The 20,425-nt window shown below is 49.2% G+C and overlaps 1 protein-coding gene across 3 annotated transcripts in view; it reads left to right on the top strand.

The window, feature by feature from the left end:
- The window catches only part of Sun1 (Sad1 and UNC84 domain containing 1), a 58,565-nt gene that overhangs the window by 32,843 nt on the left and 5,297 nt on the right, over nt 1–20,425 (top strand). The window contains exons 5-20 of one of the 3 annotated variants that reach the window (XM_048330647.1): nt 327–353; nt 455–631; nt 4,622–4,819; nt 5,735–5,818; nt 6,094–6,204; nt 7,358–7,456; nt 7,846–7,939; nt 8,400–8,458; nt 8,599–8,744; nt 9,054–9,293; nt 13,116–13,202; nt 14,095–14,138; nt 14,938–15,049; nt 16,772–17,026; nt 17,296–17,380; nt 19,447–19,562. In XM_048330647.1, coding sequence (XP_048186604.1) covers nt 327–353; nt 455–631; nt 4,622–4,819; nt 5,735–5,818; nt 6,094–6,204; nt 7,358–7,456; nt 7,846–7,939; nt 8,400–8,458; nt 8,599–8,744; nt 9,054–9,293; nt 13,116–13,202; nt 14,095–14,138; nt 14,938–15,049; nt 16,772–17,026; nt 17,296–17,380; nt 19,447–19,562 — 1,934 coding nt within the window. The remainder of the gene's footprint in view (nt 1–326; nt 354–454; nt 632–4,621; nt 4,820–5,734; nt 5,819–6,093; nt 6,205–7,357; nt 7,457–7,845; nt 7,940–8,399; nt 8,459–8,598; nt 8,745–9,053; nt 9,294–13,115; nt 13,203–14,094; nt 14,139–14,937; nt 15,050–16,771; nt 17,027–17,295; nt 17,381–19,446; nt 19,563–20,425) is intronic. The other 2 variants (XM_048330663.1, XM_048330656.1) reach the window with 2 other exon arrangements.

The following is a 20,425-nucleotide window of genomic DNA, read 5'->3' as shown; positions in this document are numbered from 1 at the left end:
ATTTTGGGAAACCTTGGTGCTGTTTTGCTCAGCTAATGAGAGCAGTTGCTAGGCAACAGATGCATACATTGCTGGTTAGAGGTTGTGCCTGCTGGCTGGTGCAGGAGCAGGAGAACAGATTTACCTGTGGGCTCTCCCTGCCCTCCTGCCTGCCTCTGATACTATGTGTGCTCTGTGCAAGCTTCTCCCTGGATGTGTTTCTGCCTCAAGTCTACAGGTAGTGTCTACCTGTGTCAGGAAAAAATCTTACCTGTTTTAGGCGTCTTAGCAATAAATCCTGCCAGGTCTCATTCTGTCCAACAGTAAAACTTGTATGTGTGTTTCAGGTCTTGATGATGATGGTGACCTTAAAGGTAATTGTTTTAGACCTCTTTTCTGCATGCTTTTGTGATGTTGTAGTTACGTACCTGGACTTGATGCTCAATGGTTACCTTCTACTTTTTGAAAACTTCAGGTGGAAATAAGGCCGCCACTCAGGGAAATGGCGACCTGACCATAGATGCAGCCTCCCGCAATGGGTACACGTGCCCAGACTGCAGCATGCTCTCAGCACGCACAGATGCACTCACAGCCTGCACTGCCACCCCTGGGCCCACCTCCAGGGTGTACTCCAGGGAGAAGAACCTGAAACGTAAGTTGCCTGCCTTTCTACTTAGAAAAAGACTCTGTTATAAAAGATCGACCTCCGCATCTGCACTGTTTCTGTGATGGACTTGAACTCAGAATGAGCCTCTAGAAGTTCAGAACAATACATCTAAAAGTAGCTTTACCTTACTTAACCTTTTTCAGCTTACATTTTTGGAGCTAGTATTGTTATTGTACCTAGAAATAGTTGAAATTCTACCAATTTGGACTTTGAGTGAGCAACACAAAATTGCTGCTTGAGTGGTAAGGAGATAGGACAGTCACTCAGATAGTTTCAGGCCCGCTTTTACAAAGTAGCCCAGACACCTGTCATTCCCACAGAATGGCACCTCCATCTCTGGGCCAATGTTTTCTAAGGGCACTAGTGATGGAACACTTGGGCACATATGGAGTCCAGCACTATCTGGGCTGGCAGCTGTTACTGAACTCAGCAGAGGCGGCTACTGCACTCAGCAGAAGTGGCTACTGCACTTAGCAGAGGTGGCTTCTGCACCCGGACACCTCTTGGCTGACACAGAGGTCCTAACAGGTGACATGAGTGAGCATGGTCAGGGCTTTCTGGCCGCCTCCTGGGCCTGGAAGGAGAAGGGCCTTGACCCACTCCCTGTGCCAGGCATGTCTGTGACGTCCCAGGAAGTTTGGGGTGGGGACTCCCCACCATTCATGACTGCTTGACTCTAGATCATTCACCCATGTGAATGCACTCTGCCTGTCCTGTGTCTGTGCCCCTGCTGTGCTGGGTCTGATTCAAGCTGCACCTAGCCGGTAATAACTCATAATTGTCTAAGGGCTGTGGGACATACCAAGGGCTGAGAGCAAGGCTAAGCATATAGTCCTTTCTTACTGCTGATTTTGAACTGTTTACTGTATTTTTATGGCCTTTGTGGCTAAAGCTCCTGTTGTTGTTGTTGTTGTTGTTTTTCCTGTGTGTTACTGACATTGTTAACATTAAGAAGCACTAGGGAGGAAAGGTAGCAGAGAGAAGGTGACGTGCATTTCCTCCCCAGGTGTGGAGGATCACACAGCAAATACTTGGGCGCCTCCCTGGGCCAGGGCCAGGGCCAGGGCCTTTGCCATTTTACTGATGAGCAAACTGAGGTTTCATTACTGTCACGAGCCTGCTGGGAAGTGTGGGGCTTGGACTTGAACCAGGCATCCCCCAGGGCCTCTGGAGTGTTTCATGTATGTTGATCGCCTCAGTGCTGGGCATGGTTCTGAGCCCCTTGCCTGAGCGGATTCATCTTTTTTTTTTTTTTAGTGAGCTAGAATTCAGAAAAGTAACCATCATTGGTCTTTAAGTACACAGTCCAGTGAGATTTTAGTTTATGCACAGCTGTGTAGCCATCACCTGAATTCTGCCTCTGTGGACCTGTAGAGCAAGGTACCTTTGTGTCTTTACTTAAATACCATCAGATCCAGGCCTACTGGTTCATACTTGTAACTCCAGCACATAGGAGGATGGGGCAGGAGGATTGCAATCAAGGCCAGCATGGATGACATGGCGAGACCTTGACTCAAAACACTAGAAAAAGCCAGGTGCTGGTGGCTCACACCTGTAATCCTAGCTACTCCAGAGGCTGAAATCTGAGGATCACAGTTCAAAGCCAGCCTAGGCAGGAAAGGCCATGAGACTCTTATCTCCAATTAACCACTGGAAGATGGGAAGTAGCACTATGACTCAAGTGGTAGAGCACTAGCCTTGAGCTGAAGAGCTCAGGAACAGCACCAAGGCCCAGAGTACAAGTCCCACGACCAACAAAACAAAAAGCAAAACAAAAATCAGAAAACACTGTATTCTTCCAGATTACAATATAGTGAAACTAGAAGTCAAGAGCAAAAGAAATACAGAAAATATTCAGACACATGAAGAATGAACTATACATTGATGAATGACCAGTGGGTCATAGAAGAAATAAAAAGGGAAATAAAATTCCTGGAATTTAATGAAAATGAAACTGCAAGCACCAGAACTTCTAGGATCCAGCAAAAGCAGTACTGAGAAGAAAATTTATGATGTCAAGTAAACAGCCTGATTGTCCCCCTCAAACTCCTAGAAAAACAAGAACAAGCCAATCCCAAAGTTAGCAATGGAAAGAAATAACACATGATAGGACAGGAGTGAATTCAGTGGCACCTTAAAAAGAAGCCATACAAAAATCACGAACGTGGACTGGGAATATGGCCTAGTGGCAAGAGTGCTTGCCTCGTATACATGAAGCCCTAGGTTTGATTCCTCAGCACCACATATATAGAAAAGGCCAGAAGTGGTGCTGTGGCTCAAGTGGCAGAGTGCTAGCCTTGAGCAAAAAGAAGCCAGGGACAGTGCTCAGGCCCTGAGTTTAGGCCCCAGGACTGCCCCACACACACACAAAAAAAATAAATTAAGAACGTGATGGGCTGGGGATATAGCCTAGTGGCAAGAGCGCCTGCCTCGGATACACGAGGCCCTAGGTTCGATTCCCCAGCACCACATATACAGAAAACAGCCAGAAGCGGCGCTGTGGCTCAAGAGGCAGAGTGCTAGCCTTGAGCGGGAAGAAGCCAGGGACAGTGCTCAGGCCCTGAGTCCAAGGCCCAGGACTGGCCAAAAAAAAAAAAAAAGAACGTGATGGGTGCCGGTGGCTCATGTCTGTAAGGCTAGCTACTTAGGAAGTTGAGATCTAAGGATCAAGGTTCAAAGCTATCCTAGGGGAATAAAGTCCGTGAGACTCTTAACTCCAGTTAACCACCAGAAAACCAGAAGTGGCACTGTGCCTCAAGGCATTAGCCTTGAGCTGAAGAGCTCGGGGACAGTGCCCAGGCCCAGAGTTCAAGCCCCATGACCAACCAATCTTCCCCCTGTGCCCCCCTCCCCCAACAAAAAAATGTGTTCCTCTTCTCCTCTACTTCCTTTTGGTGCTGGGAATATAGTCCAAGGCTTTGCATGTACTGAGCATGAGCTCCACCCCTCTGCCACCACCCAGTGCCTGTACTTGTACCAGACCCTCATAGTTTTATCCTCTTGAAAATTGCCCACTTAGCCAGGCACTAGTGGCTCATGTCTGTAAATGTAGCTACTCAGGAGGCTGACAGAGCTGGGTCACAGTGCAAAGCCAGTCCAGTCAGGAAAATCCATGAGACGCTTCAGTTCAACAGTGAAAAGCCAAAAGTGGAGCTGTGGCTCAAGTGGTAAAGCTCCAGCCTTGAGTGGAAACGCTCAATAAGATGATATGTGTTATACCTAATAAAATGCTTGCTAATTTTTGCCATCATTAAAGTTCACACTGCTGTGGTAAACCAAGTTGCACTGGGGCTTGTTGCCCAGATCTGTGTTTTCAGTACAACATTCCAATTTACAGTAGTCTGTTTACTATTATTTTGGAAATTATAAAGCTCGGCTTTTTTTCTTCTGACTCACTGAGATTCAGATTTCAGCAGCTCAAGCTGATCTCAACCCCATGCTGTGAATGCACCGTTTCTTTGGGCTGGGGGAGAGATAGGAGAGCCGCAGCGCAGAAGCACCTCTTGGACCTTCATGTTCCCAGCACTCTACTGAGGTCTGTTGGATACACAGCAAACACACGGGCCACTTCTGTGTGCTCAAGAGAAAAGATATCGATGACCCGGGTTTATCGATTCTCTGTCCCTACATTAACTTAACACGAAAAAGTACCTGAGATCTCACAGTACCTTGGGAGCTTGCAGGCACCAGCAGCCACAGAGCCCTCCTCAGACCTTTTGTCTGCTCACTGGCTCCATCTGGATATCCTGGAGTATGGATAGACAGTGATGGCCAGTGGCTTCGTCCAGCACCTGGGAGGCAGTGTGGGGCTTCCCTTGCAGCTCCATTGTGGTCATTCACCAAAATGTCCTTCCTCAAGACCATTTATGAAGTGCTTTGCCATTGTGCTTTTCTTGAAACAAGTAACTGAGTCATAGCTCTTTGGGAGAAATGTGGGCTTTGTGAAGAGTAACCTGTGTCCACGGTTTTTAATAGGCGGTGCGTTGTTCTACATGGATAGGATTTTGTGGCTGGCCAAGTACACATCATCGTCCTTCTCATCATTCTTAGTGCAACTTTTTCACGTGATTTTCCTGAAGCTCAATTATGAACCAGAAAATTACAAATTGACAAGTTATCAGTCAAAAGATTGTGAATCAGAAAGCTATGAGTCAAAAAGCCATGAATCAACAGGTATTTAAAATTTGTTTTTTCTCCTTTCTCCACCAAATATGTTTTCAAGGTGGAGAAAACTGCTTCCTTTTCCTCACATGGCTCTGTACTCCTGTGGCGGGGTAGCCGGGGCTTAGCACTGTTCTCTTGCCTGTTTTCCCTGGGTCTTCTATAACTGGAGCCTATGAAGTGTTAATGTGCTCACACTGTGTGTACTCCAGCCTCTGCAAGTGGATCAATAGTTAGACACTTCGAATGTTTTTGAAACATGACTTAATAAAATACACTTTTTTTGTGTGTGCCAGTCATGGGGCTTAAAACTCGGGGCCTGGGCACTGTCCCTGAGCTTTTGTACTCAAGCTGGTAGAGCCACAGCTCTGCTTCCGGCTTTTCGGTGGTTAATGGGAGATAAGAGTCTCAAAAACTTTGCTGCCCAGGCTGGCTTCAAACTGTGATCCTCAGATGTCAGCTAGGATTACCTGCTAAATTCCTCTTTTTAAGATTTCCCCACACTTCCTTGCACCTAAGTTGTCTGGACTAGTAAGACATAAAAGCTAACAGGCAGAAGAAAGTTGGGAAGATTTTTAAAAATTTCTTTTGTTGTTATTATAAAGGAGATGTACAAAAGGGTTACAGTTATATAAGTCAGGTAAAGAGTACATTTCTCTTTGGATAAACTCCACTTTTGATCTTTGTTTATTGCCTTTTGGAAGCAAAGCCAGTTTTCTTGAATGATACTTAGATTCCTGTTGTTTCCTCTTCGTATTGCCCATTATTCTTAGCCAGATACAGGCCTTAAGATCTTGGTCATACCCAAGCCCTGGCTCTGCATTGGGTTGTGGTGTGGGAGCCACCAGCTGGCCCCTGTGGGGTTAAGAGGGGATTGAGCTCGCCTTGCCACAGTGCATTTCCCAAGCCTCTCTCAATGTGTTGCAGTGCATCACAGTTACTGTGGGAGGATGTCTGGCAGAGAGCTTTCCAGAGAGGATGGCCACGCCAGTGTGGACGGGGCATCCCTGTGTGAGTACCTGGCATTGCTCTGGGAGTGTCCCCACCCATGGAATGCTGCTCCACTAACCACTGGGAGTGGGCAGGCCATGGATCTCAGGGGCCTCACTAACTGGCATGGGCTGGCAGTGCTTTGGCTTAATTTGTCCTCATAGAAGCCAGCCACCACCAGACTCATTGGCTGTGACACTGGGTGATGGAGCTTCTAGTTTGTGGTAACTGCACAACTGATTGATCACGGTTTGTGTATTGATCTGTCATTCTGCCCCTTGTCACCACACCCACAGGCGATGACTGTAAGGGGAAGAAGCTCCTTGGGATGCATGCAGCCGTCCACTTGAAGCCGGCCAGGCCACCCCTGGTGGCTGGGGTCGTGGGGCACCTCTGTGCCTCTGCAGGTTGTGCCTTGTTCCTCATTTGTTTGTCCTTACTGTGGCCTGTTACCAGCACTGCTGGCTTCGGTTAGCTTGTGTTTGCAATTCCCATGTTGTTAATACTCAAGAACTGTCAGCTGTGCTTTAACACCCATGGTCTCTAAGTTAGTCTGGAGTGAATGGATGAAAAGCCATTCTCTGGGGTGAGTGAGGTCACAAGCTGAGGAAAGGCTCAGTGCTCACTGCGCTCCACAGAGTTGCTTAGTTCATTGTCCTGTGGTGGTGACACTGGTCCAGGAAAGCTCCATAAGGAGGTGGCACTTTCTGGGCAGTAACCCTCCTCATGAAGGGATGTATTTCCCATCAATGCTCCCCCCTCAAGCTAACCTTCAGAAGTAGTTGTCTCTTAACTAGAAAACAATTATTTTAAAAATCCTCTCAAATAGTAGTATTTCTGTGCATATCTGCCATGTTGAAATGGCTTAATAGCTTGAGGATCAACATGTAGATTCGCATTAATAACAGGATAAGATTTAAAGCAATTGCTCTTGACAAAATGAAGCAAAACTCATTTGAAAAGCATGCCCGTAGTCCCAGCATTTGGGAGGCTGAGATGGAAGGATCACTTGAGCCCAGGAGCTCAAGGCCAGCCTGGGCTATATATATATGGTGAGACCTTGCTCAGAAAAAGAAAAGAAATTAAAAGGAAAGAAAAACAAGTCTTCCACTTTATGGTCTGATGTTGGATGCTGGGTGCTATGGTTTGTTGCCCTGTGCTCCCTCTCTCATTCTGGAAGACTCCATCCCTGGAGAACATTAGGATCCGCTTTGCCTTGGTTTGTGAGTAATCATTTTCTCACCTAGCACATGACTGCAGAGTCTATGGGATTTGTTTTCCTTAAAAGATCGCACCATATTTCTACCATGAATTCTGTCAGCACCAACTCCCAACATTGCTGGGCAGCTCCCAGCACCCTGGGGCTCTCAAGGGGTAACTGGATTGTACCTGTGAAGTCTGCAGGCAGGAGTGAGTGAAAACCCCTTAAAGAAGAAGGGTCTCAGAAGCTAATTTCACTGAGTCTTGAGGAGAGTTTGATACAGTGTGTGGTGGTGGGCGTGTCCTGCTGGCACTGGCACTCTGGCGTGAGCATCCTCCCTGTGCGTCTTCTCACCACAGGTCACCTTGTGATGCAGACACTGAGAAGGATTGGAGCTGCAGGCTGGTTTGTTTCCCAGACACTGTGGTCGGCCCTGTTGCTGGCCATTGCTGCTCCAGGTGGATATTTTGGGTCTCTGTGGTATCATTTGCTCCAAAGCTCTTGGCAGCTCAAAGTCTAACCAAGTCAAATTTCACTTTAGGGTTCCTGCGCTTTGATCTTGCTGTAACATGCTTCCTTCTTTACTAGAAATGCTAACATTCTGATCACCAGGCTGCATGAACCCTATCTAGTGTGGCAGGTTAGGTGCTGGTCTGACTGTTGGACTCACATGGACGAGGTGTATGATTGGGGCTTGCTTTGGTGATCGCAACCTCACACGCTACCTCCGCCTGACTGCAACTTTACACCCCTCCACCCTCCCAGTGTGGCCTTCAACCAGGCGGCTTCGAGGAGTGTGTTTCTCAGCACACTCCACAGTGCTCACTCTGTTCTCTCTCTCTCTTAGGGAAGGCAGCCTCCAGAACCTTCTGGTGGCTAGGGGTTGGATGGTACCAGTTTGTTACTTTGATTTCTTGGCTGAATGTGTTTCTTCTTACAAGGTAAGGAACCCAGTACCTTGTCAGCATGGAGTTCCAAAGAACCAATTTTATGCTGTCATTGGTGTTACTATAGACTGACATAGTATTTCATTATTTGATGTATTAATATCTTACATTAGCGTATCATCTCAGGGACTGAGCTGCAGGGTTCACAGAAGTTCTGTGCCCCCCCCCCCCATCAGTTCCCAGGATACCACTTCTGGCAGTGGGCAGCAGCATGGGGCATGGGGTTGGGGTTGGCTGTCCTATGGCTCCCACTTGGAGCATCATGTACATGCCATCATTGTGTTTTGTGGGCAGGGTCTTCTGTGTGTGTGAGATGCACCCTGGGGACAAACTATAGCTGCATGTCTAATCTGGGGTGGGGGTATCTTTCATAAAATTATCAGAAGGGGAAGTAGGATGGTGAAACCCACCTTTCACTTTTCCCAAATTAAAAAGACTTTCATTTTGTTCCTAGGTGCCTTCGAAATATTTGCAAGATTCTCCTCTTGCTCCTCCCACTATTACTCCTACTAGGTGAGGAGGGCGTGCCCTGGATAGATGCTTAGATGATCAGGCTGAGCATGTTGGTGTGTGTGTGGGGGGGGGTGTCAAGCATTTCAGGAACTTTGGGGAGCCTGGCACATGGCATGCAGAGTGGTTCTCTTCTTGTGTAGGTGCCGGCCTCTTCCTGTGGGGCCAAGGTGACTTCCTCTCTCTCCTGCCTGTGTTGAACTGGACAGCTGTGCTCCCAGCACAGAGGGTGGATGATCCCTCAGATGTGCTTAAGCCTGGGCCTTCTCACCCAGGCTCGCCTCTGCAGGTAACCCTGACCAGGGACCAAAGGGTGTGTGGATGGGCAGCTCCCCAGAATGCCATAAAGCAGGGTTTACAGCTGTCATGTGTTCTGGAATAGTTCAAATAATGCATAAGTAAATAATCTCAATATTTGACTAGTTTTAACTTAATAGCATTTATGACTGCAAAATGCAGAAAGTATGAAGATGAGGTCACACAAGGCTGCCTTCTATGCAAGATTTTGTGCCACTATGTCCAGTGTCTGTCCCTGCAAACAGCACCCTGCTGTAATGTCACCTTTGTGTTTTCACTGAGACTTCCTGCTTTTCTTCAGGCTGAAGACCAAGCTGCACGATGGCGCTGGGAGAGTGACATGGGGCAGCAGGTGGCCTCTTTGTCTGCACAGTGCCACAGCCATGATGAGAAGCTCAGGGAACTAACAGTCTTACTCCAGAAACTGCAAGTGCGGGTAGACCAGATGGGCGATGGCAGGGAGGAGCTGTCATCCTGGGTTCAGGACGTGGTCAGGCAGCACATGAAGGACATGGAGGCTGCCGAACCACCAGGAACTAAGGTAAAGCCCAGCAGCTCCTGGGACAGATGGAGCCTTTTGCATCCTGTCTTGTGAATTTCCCCCAGCCTACATGTTAACTGTTCTTTTTTTGTTTTTGCTTGTCCTGGGACTTGAACTTGACCTGGACACTGTCCCTGGCTTCTTTTTGCTGAAGGCTAGCACTCTACCACTTGAGCCCACAGCGCCACTTTTGGCTTTTTCTGTTTGTGTGGTAGTGAGGAATCAAACAAGGGCTTCATGCATGCTAGGCAAACACTCTATCACTAAGCCACATTCCCAGCTCCTGCATGTTAACTTCTGTAAACATAGCAAGTCACTTCTCATCTAGGTGACAAAGGACCTCATGATAGATAGGAGACAGAGAGGGGTAGGGAGGAACTGGGGACCACCTTTGCCCTCCAGTGGCCCACTTCCTCCAGCTAGGCCCATTGCCTGGTTCCCACCATCTCCCAATAGTGCTGTCAAATTAGGAATTCATCCTCAATAGGTCACTTATCTAGCCACGCTTCCCCAGGCTCCCCCTCTCCCAACACATGAGCCCTTTGAGGAGACACTCATACCCTAACCACAATGCATATCTACCCATACCTCCACTGGGGTTGCAGTGCTGGTTTGGTTTGTTCCCCAGCAAGGTTGACAAGTCCAGGTGTGGCTGAGAATTGTCTCACAGGTGTGCACATGTGGTTTACATATCCACACCACCACCCCCCCCCCCCACACACACACACTGTTCCCTCAGCTCCTATTGGTTCCCTTTCCATCTTTTTTTTTTTTTGGTCGGTTGTGGGGCTTGAACTCTGGGCCTGGGCGCTGTCCCTGAGCCTTTTCACTCAAGGCTAGTGTGCTACTACTTTGAGCCACAGTGCAACTTCTGGTTTTCTGGTGGTTAATTGGAGAGAAGAGTCTCAAAGATTTTCCTGCTCAGGTTGGCTCTGAACTGTAATCCTCAGATCTCAGCCTCCTGAGTAGCTAGGATTACAGGTGTTTAAAAAAAAGCCATTAGCACCTGGCTCCCTTTCAGTCTTTTGCATTGAAGTATTTACATATACTGCAGCTGGTCTTTGCACCAGGTCTCCCATCAGGCAGTGAGGTGGTGAGGAACCTATTCCTTCACTGTCAAGACCCATCGACGAGTGCCCTTGCTCAGGCTGGTGGTGTCCTGTACATGAGCTAATAGCTGCACACAGCTAGGAGTGGCCCTTTCTAGACTCCTATTGTCTGAACAGTGGAGCATCTTCCTCTGGCTCCCTCTCAGCTGACAAGCTGCCCCACTACCTAACACAGCTCATCCTCGGCCACTTTCCTACGTGGGCTATGGCCTTGGCCTGGCATCACCCACCTTGATGGGGCTCCATCCTAAGCTCTGCCACCTCAGACTGTCAGACTGACACCTCAGAGTGTCAGTGGGTCCCTAAACTTGTTTAAGTCAAGGATTCCCATGCCAGGCCAGAGAACAAATGAATATTCCTTACTAGCCAACAGCAAGGGTGTCCTGTGGGAATGGCTCCCAGCCACCATTGCTGGGGCATCCGCCTCCTCAGAGCACTTTGGTGCTGTCCACGCTTCCTTCACAGCTGCTTGCTTATAAGTTTGTCAGCCACAAAGCTGAAAGGTGCAATTTAGTCACTGTTCATAGGTAGAAAGGTCAGCACTCCACTGCTTCTGCAGAAGTAACAAGCAGCAGTCTGGAGACTTACTGAGTTCCACCCCTGTAGACAGGACAGTGCCCACCCAGTGTGCACCTCTCAGCAGCACTGCTTAACTGGGCAGTTGAAGGTGCTCACTACACAGGGATGGCACTGGCTAGCAGTCTGCCAGCCTTCTGTCATGGACTGCCCTTTTTTTTTTCCAGTCCTGGGGCTTAAACTCAGGGCCTGGGCACTGTCCCTGAGCGATTTTGGGTCAAGGCTAGCACTCTAACACTTGAGCCACAGTGCCACTTCCGGCCTTTTCTGTTTATGAGGTGCTGAGGAATCGAACCCAGGGCTTCATGCATCTTAGGCAAGCATTCAACCACTAAGCCACCTTCCCAGCCCAAGACTGCCCTTTCTTGTAAAGAAAAGCATGGAGACAAGAATCAACATGTCCTGGGTTCAATTCCCCAGCACCACATATACAGAAAATGGCCAGAAGGGGTGCTGTGGCTCAAGTGGCAGAGTGCTAGCCTTGAGCAAAAAGAAGCCAGGGACTGGCCAAAAAAAAAAAAAAAAGAATCAACATGTCTAGTGTCTTACCACCTGAGGTCTTGCTGCCTGGGCTTTTCCCTGTCTCATTTCCCTGCAGAGGTAGGCCATGCTTATAGCCTTCTCCAGCATTGGCCCATCCAGCAGTGCCTGGATAATGAAAGTGATCCTAGAGGTCCAGGATTCCCGGCTCTGAGGCATCCCCCCCAGGCACTTAGGTTGTATCCTGAAGACTCAAGGGCAGTACATGGTCTTTTCCCTTGGGCCACTAGCACGTGTGTCTACCAACACTAACAGAGCACTCCACTAGCTGCATATTCCATTGCTATGTGCATTGCTACACAAATTTCAGTTAATAGTAAATTGAATTCTACCAGTTGAATTTCTTGGGGCACTTGACACATTTCAAGAGCCCAGTAGCCACATGTGCCTGGTAGCTATGTGCTGGACAACTCAGGATAGGAAGCCACGGGGAACATGTAGGGCCAGCTGTTTTGTTTGCTCACTAGGCCATTTCTAGCTGCCCTCCACCCTTCTGCTGTAGCCACTTCCAGTCTTCACTTTGTAGATCACTTCCTGGCTCCAGGTCTGTGCTATAGTCATCTGGTACCATGCTCTCCTTATGCATTGCAGCTACTGTCACCCCACTCCAAATGGGTCTGAAAATACCCACCTCCCCCAGAACTCTAGAAACCACGAATTTGCTCTTTTCACTTAGCTAATGTTCCAAACACTGTCTTCATCTGTTAAGTTGATGCTTTTATTGATCATGTGCCTCACTGAGCACAAAATGCCCCTTGCCTAATCACTTTTTTTTTTTTTTTTTGAGATAGGGTCTTGCTTTGTAGCCCAGGCTGGCCTTAGCCTCCCAAGTACAGGTATAGGTAGTGTGGCTGCCTCCCCAGTCATAGTCACCTTGTAAGTTACTCAGCCATGCTCCCAAGTGCTCTGGGGAAGTGTCCTAATGGTCCATCCTGGCTGGACACGTCTGTGTCATGTCTTGTGTGCCCATGTCATACAGAGGGGAGTAGCTGTGTCACGGGTCTCCATCATGGTGGTTATGCTTTGGAACTTAAAAAAGATTGGAGATGCCTAGGCATCTTGGCAGTACTGACTGACTTCCTTCCCATTAGTGCCTCTCGACATTTATTAACATTCTTATGTCACCAGAAAAGCTATTTTTGCAATTTTACCTGGGTTTCAGATTTCCAGTTGGAGACATAGCTCAAATGGTAGGGTGCCTGTCTTGCCAGTGGCCCTGAGTTCAAATCCCAGTTCTGCCAAAAAATGTTTTTTTCTAATTGCTTGCTGGGTACTGGTGGCTCACACCTATAATCCTAACTACTCAGGAAGGTGAGATCTAGAGCATCCTGTTCAAAGCCAGTTCATAGAAAAGTCTGTGAGACTCTTACACCATGGCTCAAGTAGAGTACCAGCTGAGCCAACCAGTCAAACACACAAGAAAACAAAAAAAAGATTTTCAGTCAAGAGTTAAAGATGTAGCTGCTGATGCTTCAGGGATGCTGGCAGGCTGGAGCCGCAGTCTCCTACTTGCACACAGGTAGCAGTGACTTGCCTGACAGTTTTCTTCTTTGTAGCCTAATTTTGTCTACATTTGTTCTTTCATTTTCTTTCTCAGACTGACTTTATGACTTTGTTCCATGAACATGAAGAACGCCTCTCAAACCTGGAAGATGTTCTTAGAAAGCTGAAAGGAAAATCTGAGGTATTTATTCTTGGCCTTACAATGATAGCCCAAACAATAAAAGAAAATTAACTACGGTCAATGATTTGGAAAGTTTCTTAGCCACGAGCAGGCCTTCTTTCAGAGTAGTATTTGCTGGCATGTGTCTTAAGCTGGAGAAGTGATTTCTTTTTTTTTTTTTTTTTTTTGGCCAGTCCTGGGCCTTGGACTCAGGGCCTGAGCACTGTCCCTGGCTTCTTTTTGCTCAAGGCTAGCACTCTGCCACTTGAGCCACAGCGCCACCTCTGGCCTTTTCTATATATGTGGTGCTGGGGAATCGAACCCAGGGCTTCAAGTATACAAGGCAAGCATTCTTGCCACTAGGCCATATTCCCAGCCCCAAGGGCAGAATTAATTTGGATCACTTGGAGACTGGGAAAGTTAGTGTTTACATGGGGTCAGGGCTTAACATGGAGCCAGGTGTAGCAGGTGCTCGTGTACTCACAAAGCTGAATTAAACGTGATTTGTCTGGGAGCCAGCAGAGCGAGGCTGCTGAGGTCTGTGTCACTCTGTTCTACTCAGGCAGTTTTAGCCAGTGGGACCCCGAAGGCACCTCATTTGGGTGCCTGCTTCTGTGTGGAAGCTCGGGGGCTGGGTTCAGTGCTCATCCTGACTCCTTAGGAATGAACTGTTGAGAAATCCTATCCTTGTCCTTCCATGTCAGTGGCTTTCTTCCCCTGGGCTGCTTACCAGGCTGGTTGCCCTGCGGGTGGGCTCCTCACCTTGTTCTGTGTTCTTTGTCCCTCCCTGGACCAGTTACCAAAGCTGAAGTAAATGCTTTAGTCTGCTTGGCCCCTAGGCAGATCTGGTCTGGAAATGCGTCCAGTATTAGGTAGTCAGATGTGATTATGTCAACTGCTTCTCCCTCCCCAGGCCCTCCAGAAGGAACTAGAAGAGACCAGGCTGAGGGCAGTCAGGTAAGATGACTAAGTCATGCTCTGTTGTGTCTGTTTCTGACAAAGTGCTGTTTGCCTCACTGCACTTTAGTTACCCAAGTCACTGGCTCTGTGTGGGTTTCTTGGGGGCTCTGGGGCCAGGCAACATCCTGAGGCAGCGTGTCCTCAGAGAACTGCTCATGGCAGGTGTGAGGGCCCAGTGGCCCTCAGGTGGGCAGGGCTCCGCTGGTTGCCAACCTCTCCACTGGAAGCCATCCCTGCATCTGCAGAGCCCTGGGCCCTCAGCTGTGACGGGGCCTCATGCTCATGCCTTGCCATCAACTTGCCTGCTTGCTGAGGTCCCCTCTCCCTGTGCCTGCCTCCCCCATAGCCCCATCCCACCCGGGTCTCATGCAAGCCTCTGCCTCTTAGCTTCCCATAATCCCTCTGGCTGGCCACAGGGCCATGAGGAAAGGGGATCTGGCATCCCTGTGCATCTGCCAGGGGCAATATGGGCTCACGATTCCTACAGCCACGCTCTCTGGAAGTAGATTTGATGAGCCAGTGTGTGAGTCCCCAAGTGTGGGTGTGGAGGGGACTGTTGGGGATCCCATAAAGTGCTCCATAAAGTAGAATTAGTAAGCAAACTGCCATGTGTCCAGCACAGCTGCCTGTGTCGTTCCTGTGGGCATTTAGACTCAGCTAACAATGATGGCTCATAAGTGCGTCTCATGTCCAAGGCCCTGAGTGTAACATAAAGGAAGTAGATGTGCTGGTTTCTGGGCGTCTTTTGAGCATACCGGGTGCTGACCCACTTTCCCTTCCTGGTGCTGGTCTCCAGTGAGGCAGAGGAGCATCCCTTACTGTCCCGTGTGCAGCGTCTGGAGCTGGAGCTGGCCACGCTGAGATCACAGTTGTCGGACTGGCAGAGTCTGAAGGCCAGCTGTGAGCAGGTAGGAGCCTGAGGGCTGCCATGGGTGACAGACAGGCTGCCTGTCGCAGTTTCTGACCTGGGCCTGTCAAGGTGTTCAATTTCAGTTTTCTTCAAAACTTTTCTTTTTTGGCCAGTTGTGGGGCTTGAAGTCAGGGCCTGGTCCCTGTCCCTAAGCTCTTTTGCTCAAGGTTAGCACTCTAACACTCTGAGGCTCAGCTCCACTTCTGGTTTTCTAGTAGTTAATTGGAGATAAGTGTCTCACAGACTTTGCTGCCCAAGCTCAGCTTCCTGAGTAGCTAGGATTACAGGCGTGAGATACCTCTGCCTGGCCAAAACTCTGTTTTTGTATCAGTCCTAGGGCTTGAACTCAGGGCCTGGGTACTGTCCCTGAGCTTTTGTGCTCATGGCTAGGACTCTACCATTTGGGCTATAGCTCCATTTCTAGGTTTTTGGAAGTTAATTGAAGAGTCTCAGACTTTCCTGCCTGCCTGGGCTGGCTTTGAACTGTGATCCTCAGTACTCAGCCTCCTGAATAGCTAGCATTACAGGTATGAACCACTGGGACCTGGCCTTGAAACTTATTTTTTTTAGCCTTAATTTGAAGGGCCTTTTTGGTTTTGTTTCTGTGGTGTTGGGAATTGAACTCATAGCCTCTCACATGCCATGCAGACACTGCCAGTGAAGTTGTCTCAAGTACATACCCCGCCCACCCCAGTACAAATACTGGACCCTTGATCCTTCAAGTACATACCCAGCCATGTACTTGAAGTTTCAAAATAACCAGTCATTGCTCCTTGAATTTTCCCCACTTGGGCAGTGTGCCATGGACAATCCTTGGTGCATATCTTCCCATGCTTCCTCCCCCACACACAACCACAGGCTGACACAAAGGGGGCAGGGGTGTTGCTGTTTGGACCTCTTCTTCCCAAAGCAGACTCAGCTGGGGCCTGCAGCTTGTTATCACTCTCAGGCAGCCGAGATCCTCCGGCTGCTGAGCACCGCTGCCCCATCCATATGGGGCAGGAATGATGCCTGCCGTGAATGCTGGCCAGGGTGGTAGCTTGCTTGGGGCCAGTGAGGCAGAGCACACATGAAGTGTGTAGGAAGTGGTTACAAGTACACACACTCGGAACCATTGTGTATACAGACCTGGTCAGCATCCATAATATTTCATCTTAAGCTTGTTCATTTTGTGCCAGTATTGGGGTTTGAACTCGGCCTCATGCCCTTGCTGGACTTGTTTGCCAGGCATGTGCTCTGCCACTTAGAGCCTGTCTTTTGGCTGGTTATTTTGGAGATGGAATTTCTGGTCTTTTCTGCCTGGGTTGGCTTCAAACCATGATTCTCTGGTTCTCAGCCTCCTAAGTACCTAGGATTATAGGAGTGGGCCACCAGAACTGAGCTGACTTTTTATTTTATCAGATTAGGTGTATTGAAGAGCAAGGGCTCTGCCATTCGCCTCTGTGCCTGGCCTGTGGGGGATGCATGGCGGGGAGTACCAGGCAGCAGCAGTGGCTTAGAGGGAGCACCCACTCTCTTGTTTAGCTCCTCTGTGTAATGGTTTTTGGGACCTGCTCTTGTCTTCCTGGTCCCCTTGAGGTGTTCTGGTTTTGAAGGAGTTCTTAAGTTTAACACAAAGAGAAAGTTGTGTTACACTGACAGGATCCATTTGCAAAGGTGATGCTGTGGTGAAGTGGTCCAGGGGCAAGTCACTCACCTGCTGTCCACTCATGTCCCCCAGGTTGATGCCCAGGTCAGAGAAACCATCCAGCTCATGTTTTCCGAGGGCCAACATGGAGGCTCCCTCGAGTGGCTGCTGCAGAAATTTTCTTCTCGGTTCGTGAGCAAGGATGAGTTGCAGGTGTTGTTACAAGACCTGGAGTTGCAGGTGCTGAAGAACATCAGCCACTATATCACAGAGACAGGACGGGCACCGACATCTGAAACTATTGTGTCTGCTGTGAGTGAGGCAGCGATTTCTGGCATCACAGAAGCGGTAAGTAAAGATGCAAGCCAACTTCCACCTCCTCTGCAGTCACTGCTCAATGGTGTTTCCAGCCCACAGGCCTGGCGTGACATGTTTGAGCCATAGGGTCCGGCCCCTCCTGGCTCTGTGACAACCATCAGTGCAAGGCCAGAGGGTGCAGTGCTGCCAGTGGCTCACACATGTCCCTTCAGTGTGCACGGTTCCTGGTCTTGGCTCAGAGCACTAACCTGAGATCTTTCTCTCCCGCCTGGTGGCGGAGCCTCTGGTCCCCTCTGCAGCAAGCCCGCGTCATTGTGAACAATGCTCTCAAGCTCTACTCCCAGGATAAGACTGGCATGGTGGACTTCGCTCTGGAATCTGGTGGTAAGAACCACTTGAAGGGGGTGATTGCCTGCTGGCAGGAGGAGGGAACTTGAAAAGTCCTGAGGAACCTTCTGGAATGTTTACCAGCCTGAGGGCAGAGTTCTGCATGATGCAAGTCCCTAGTGCTCTCTTCTGACCGGTTGTCTGTTGGACAGAGGCCTGGAGTGGCCTGGATGTGCTAGGCCTGTGCAGGGTGTGCCCTGAGGTTCTGAATGCTGCAAGTGGGCTAGACACTGTGCCTGCAGGTAGACCGAATGGAGATGCGCGCACTGGCTGCGGGGCTTGCCAGAGTGTAGTCCTTCACCAACTGGGGGTGGGTTTGAGCTGCTCCCTCCAGCCAGGCCTGTGAGCACACTGCAGAGACCTGGGAATGCAAGCATAGTAAGGACAACGTAGGGAAGGCATTGCCACCAGAGGTAACACAGAAGATTGGGGCTTTGTGGGGAGAGTGTCAAGATAGGGGTGCTCACTGTCTATTTGACTTGGGGTCCCAGCTAGGAAATCTGGCCCCATTAGGGCCCAGTTCTTTTCCATCTCAAAAGGTCATGGTTGGAGAGGGGCACTCCCTGCCCAGGGTAGGATCAGCCATATTACTCTAAATGTTGGTAGGTAAAATGGCTCTTTAGTTACATATTTTGAAATATGTTAACTTAGGAAGTTGTTTTCAGCTCAGGGGCATTAAATGACATTTAACCTTGTGGTTTGGAAGAGTGGTTGTCCTTTGCCGCTGAGAACATGTTGGTCCTTGTCAGATTTCCATGTCACTCACCTAGAGCCCGTGACCCAGCAAGGCTGCCCTGCTGCTGTTCCCAAATACTTTCAGGTCCTCATAAGCCAGGATGCTTCTGAGCATGAAGGGGGTTCAGTGGGTCACAAATGCAGGTGTCAGTCACCTATCAAGATCACCTTGGGGGCTGGGGATATGGCTTAGTGGCAAGAGTGCTTGCCTCGTATACATGAGGCCCTGGGTTCGATTCCCCAGCACCACATATACAGAAAACGGCCAGAAGTGGCGCTGTGGCTCAAGTGGCAGAGTGCTAGCCTTGAGCAAAAGGAAGCCAGGGACAGTGCTCAGGCCCTGAGTCCAAGGCCCAGGACTGGCAAAAAAAAAAAAAAAAAAAAAAAAAAAAGATCACCTTGGGGCTGGGAAGGTGGCCTAGTGGTAGAGAGCTCGCCTCGCATACAGGAAGCCCTGGGTTCGATTCCTCAGCACCACATATACAGAAAACGGCCAGAAGGGGCGCTGTGGCTCAAGTGGCAGAGTGCTAGCCTTGAGCAAAAAAAAGAAGCCAGGGACCGTGCTCAGGCCCTGAGTCCAAGCCCCAGGACTGGCAAATTAAAAAAACAAAACAACAACAACAAAAAAAAACACCTTGTCTTCTTGTTTAGAGAGAAGCTCCTCCCGCCACTTCTCAGAGAAGTGGAAGGTGACATGCTGAGGGGTCATTAAAAGTTAGCACATGCAGCGGCTACTGCCTCTTAAAATACAGGCTTTGAGGATTTCCCAGTTCTTGATTATTCGTTGTGCCCACGGAAGGCAGACAGGGCTTACTTTTGTAAAGTCACCATCTTTAGATGCAGCTTGGAGGTGGCTGGTGTGCCACGCCACAGACACCATCACAGCTGACTTGCTCCCCGCTCCTGGTACTTTCCTTGTGGCAGAGCTGTCAGAGTGGTTCATCATTTGGGGTGGGCTCTGGAAAACTCCCCACTAACTAACAGCAGCACTTTGGGACTCTTGAGTCCTCATTCAGAGGAAGCAGCAAAAACTCATTGGGAGCAGCTATACCTAGCAGTTGACACTATTTGTAGGGGACTTTTTTTTAGACCGTACTAGGATTTGAACTTAGGGCCTTGGATTTGTAGGCAGGTACAGTGAATGCCTGCTACCCACAGCCCCACCATGGTGCACTTCACACACCAGGCTCCTGCTGCTGGGTGGTGGTTTTTAGAACACTGTAATCAGTTGTGTGGCTGATTTGACAGTGAACACTGGCGCAGTTCTGCACACAGACCATGTCCTGCTCCATGTAGCATAGCGCTGAGACTGTGTCCCTGTGCCTCAGGTGGCAGCATCCTGAGCACCCGCTGTTCAGAGACCTACGAGACCAAGACAGCACTGCTGAGCCTGTTTGGAATCCCGCTGTGGTACTTCTCCCAGTCGCCCCGGGTGGTAATCCAGGTGGGTGACATTCACACTCCTGCCCTGTCTCCCTAAAGCAGGGATGCATGTGTGTGCCACCATGCCCAGCCCCTCCCATACCAGAGGTGTAGGAGCCCTGAGCAGGCTGGGAGACAGCCCCACGATGGGAAGTGGAGCCTCCACCGCCTGGCACTCCAGTGCTGGGCAGGCAGTGCCCTGCTGGACCCTTGCACAAAGGTCTCTGTGGCACAAGCTGCCTCCTGGGACCTGCCCTTGAACACACTGATGCTTCCACTTCCGACGCTTCATCCCACACTCCTACACTGCTGGTTATACAAGTTAAAAGGAGGAAATGAAATCACTGGGCACATGCATTGCACCTCAGGGCTAAAATGCTTTTTTTTTTTTTTTTAATTGCCAGTCCTGGGGCTTGAACTCAGGGCCTGGACACTGCCCCTGAGCTGCTTTAGCTCAAGGCTAGCACTCTGCCACTTGAGCTACAGTGCCACTTCTGGCTTTTTCTGTGTATGTGGTGTTTGGAATTGAACCTAGGGCTTCATGCATGCTAGGCAAGCACTCTACCACTAAGCCTCATTCCCAGCTTAAAATGCTATCTTGAAGAAGCTTCTAGTAATTCCTTTCATGTGAAATACCACAAGCTAGCTGTTTTTGCGTAAACGCAGGTCCAGCCTGAGGAACCCAGGAAGTGGAACATTAATTATTCAGTTTGTTTGACCAGCATCATCCATGCTTGAAAAGTATTACATGGAAGATTCTACAGTATAACTCAGGAAAAAGTGATTCATTATATATTGTCAGGAAAGAACTTTTTATTCAGGACTTGTAATTTTGGAAAAGCTAAAAAAAATTCCATCCTTTCAAATGTCAGTGTGTATAGTGGG

This window comes from Perognathus longimembris, chromosome 1 (assembly GCF_023159225.1).
Source record: "Perognathus longimembris pacificus isolate PPM17 chromosome 1, ASM2315922v1, whole genome shotgun sequence".
NCBI lineage: Eukaryota > Metazoa > Chordata > Mammalia > Rodentia > Heteromyidae > Perognathus > Perognathus longimembris.
Note: the sequence above shows the minus strand (reverse complement) of the source record. Positions and strands in the feature narration are given on the sequence as shown.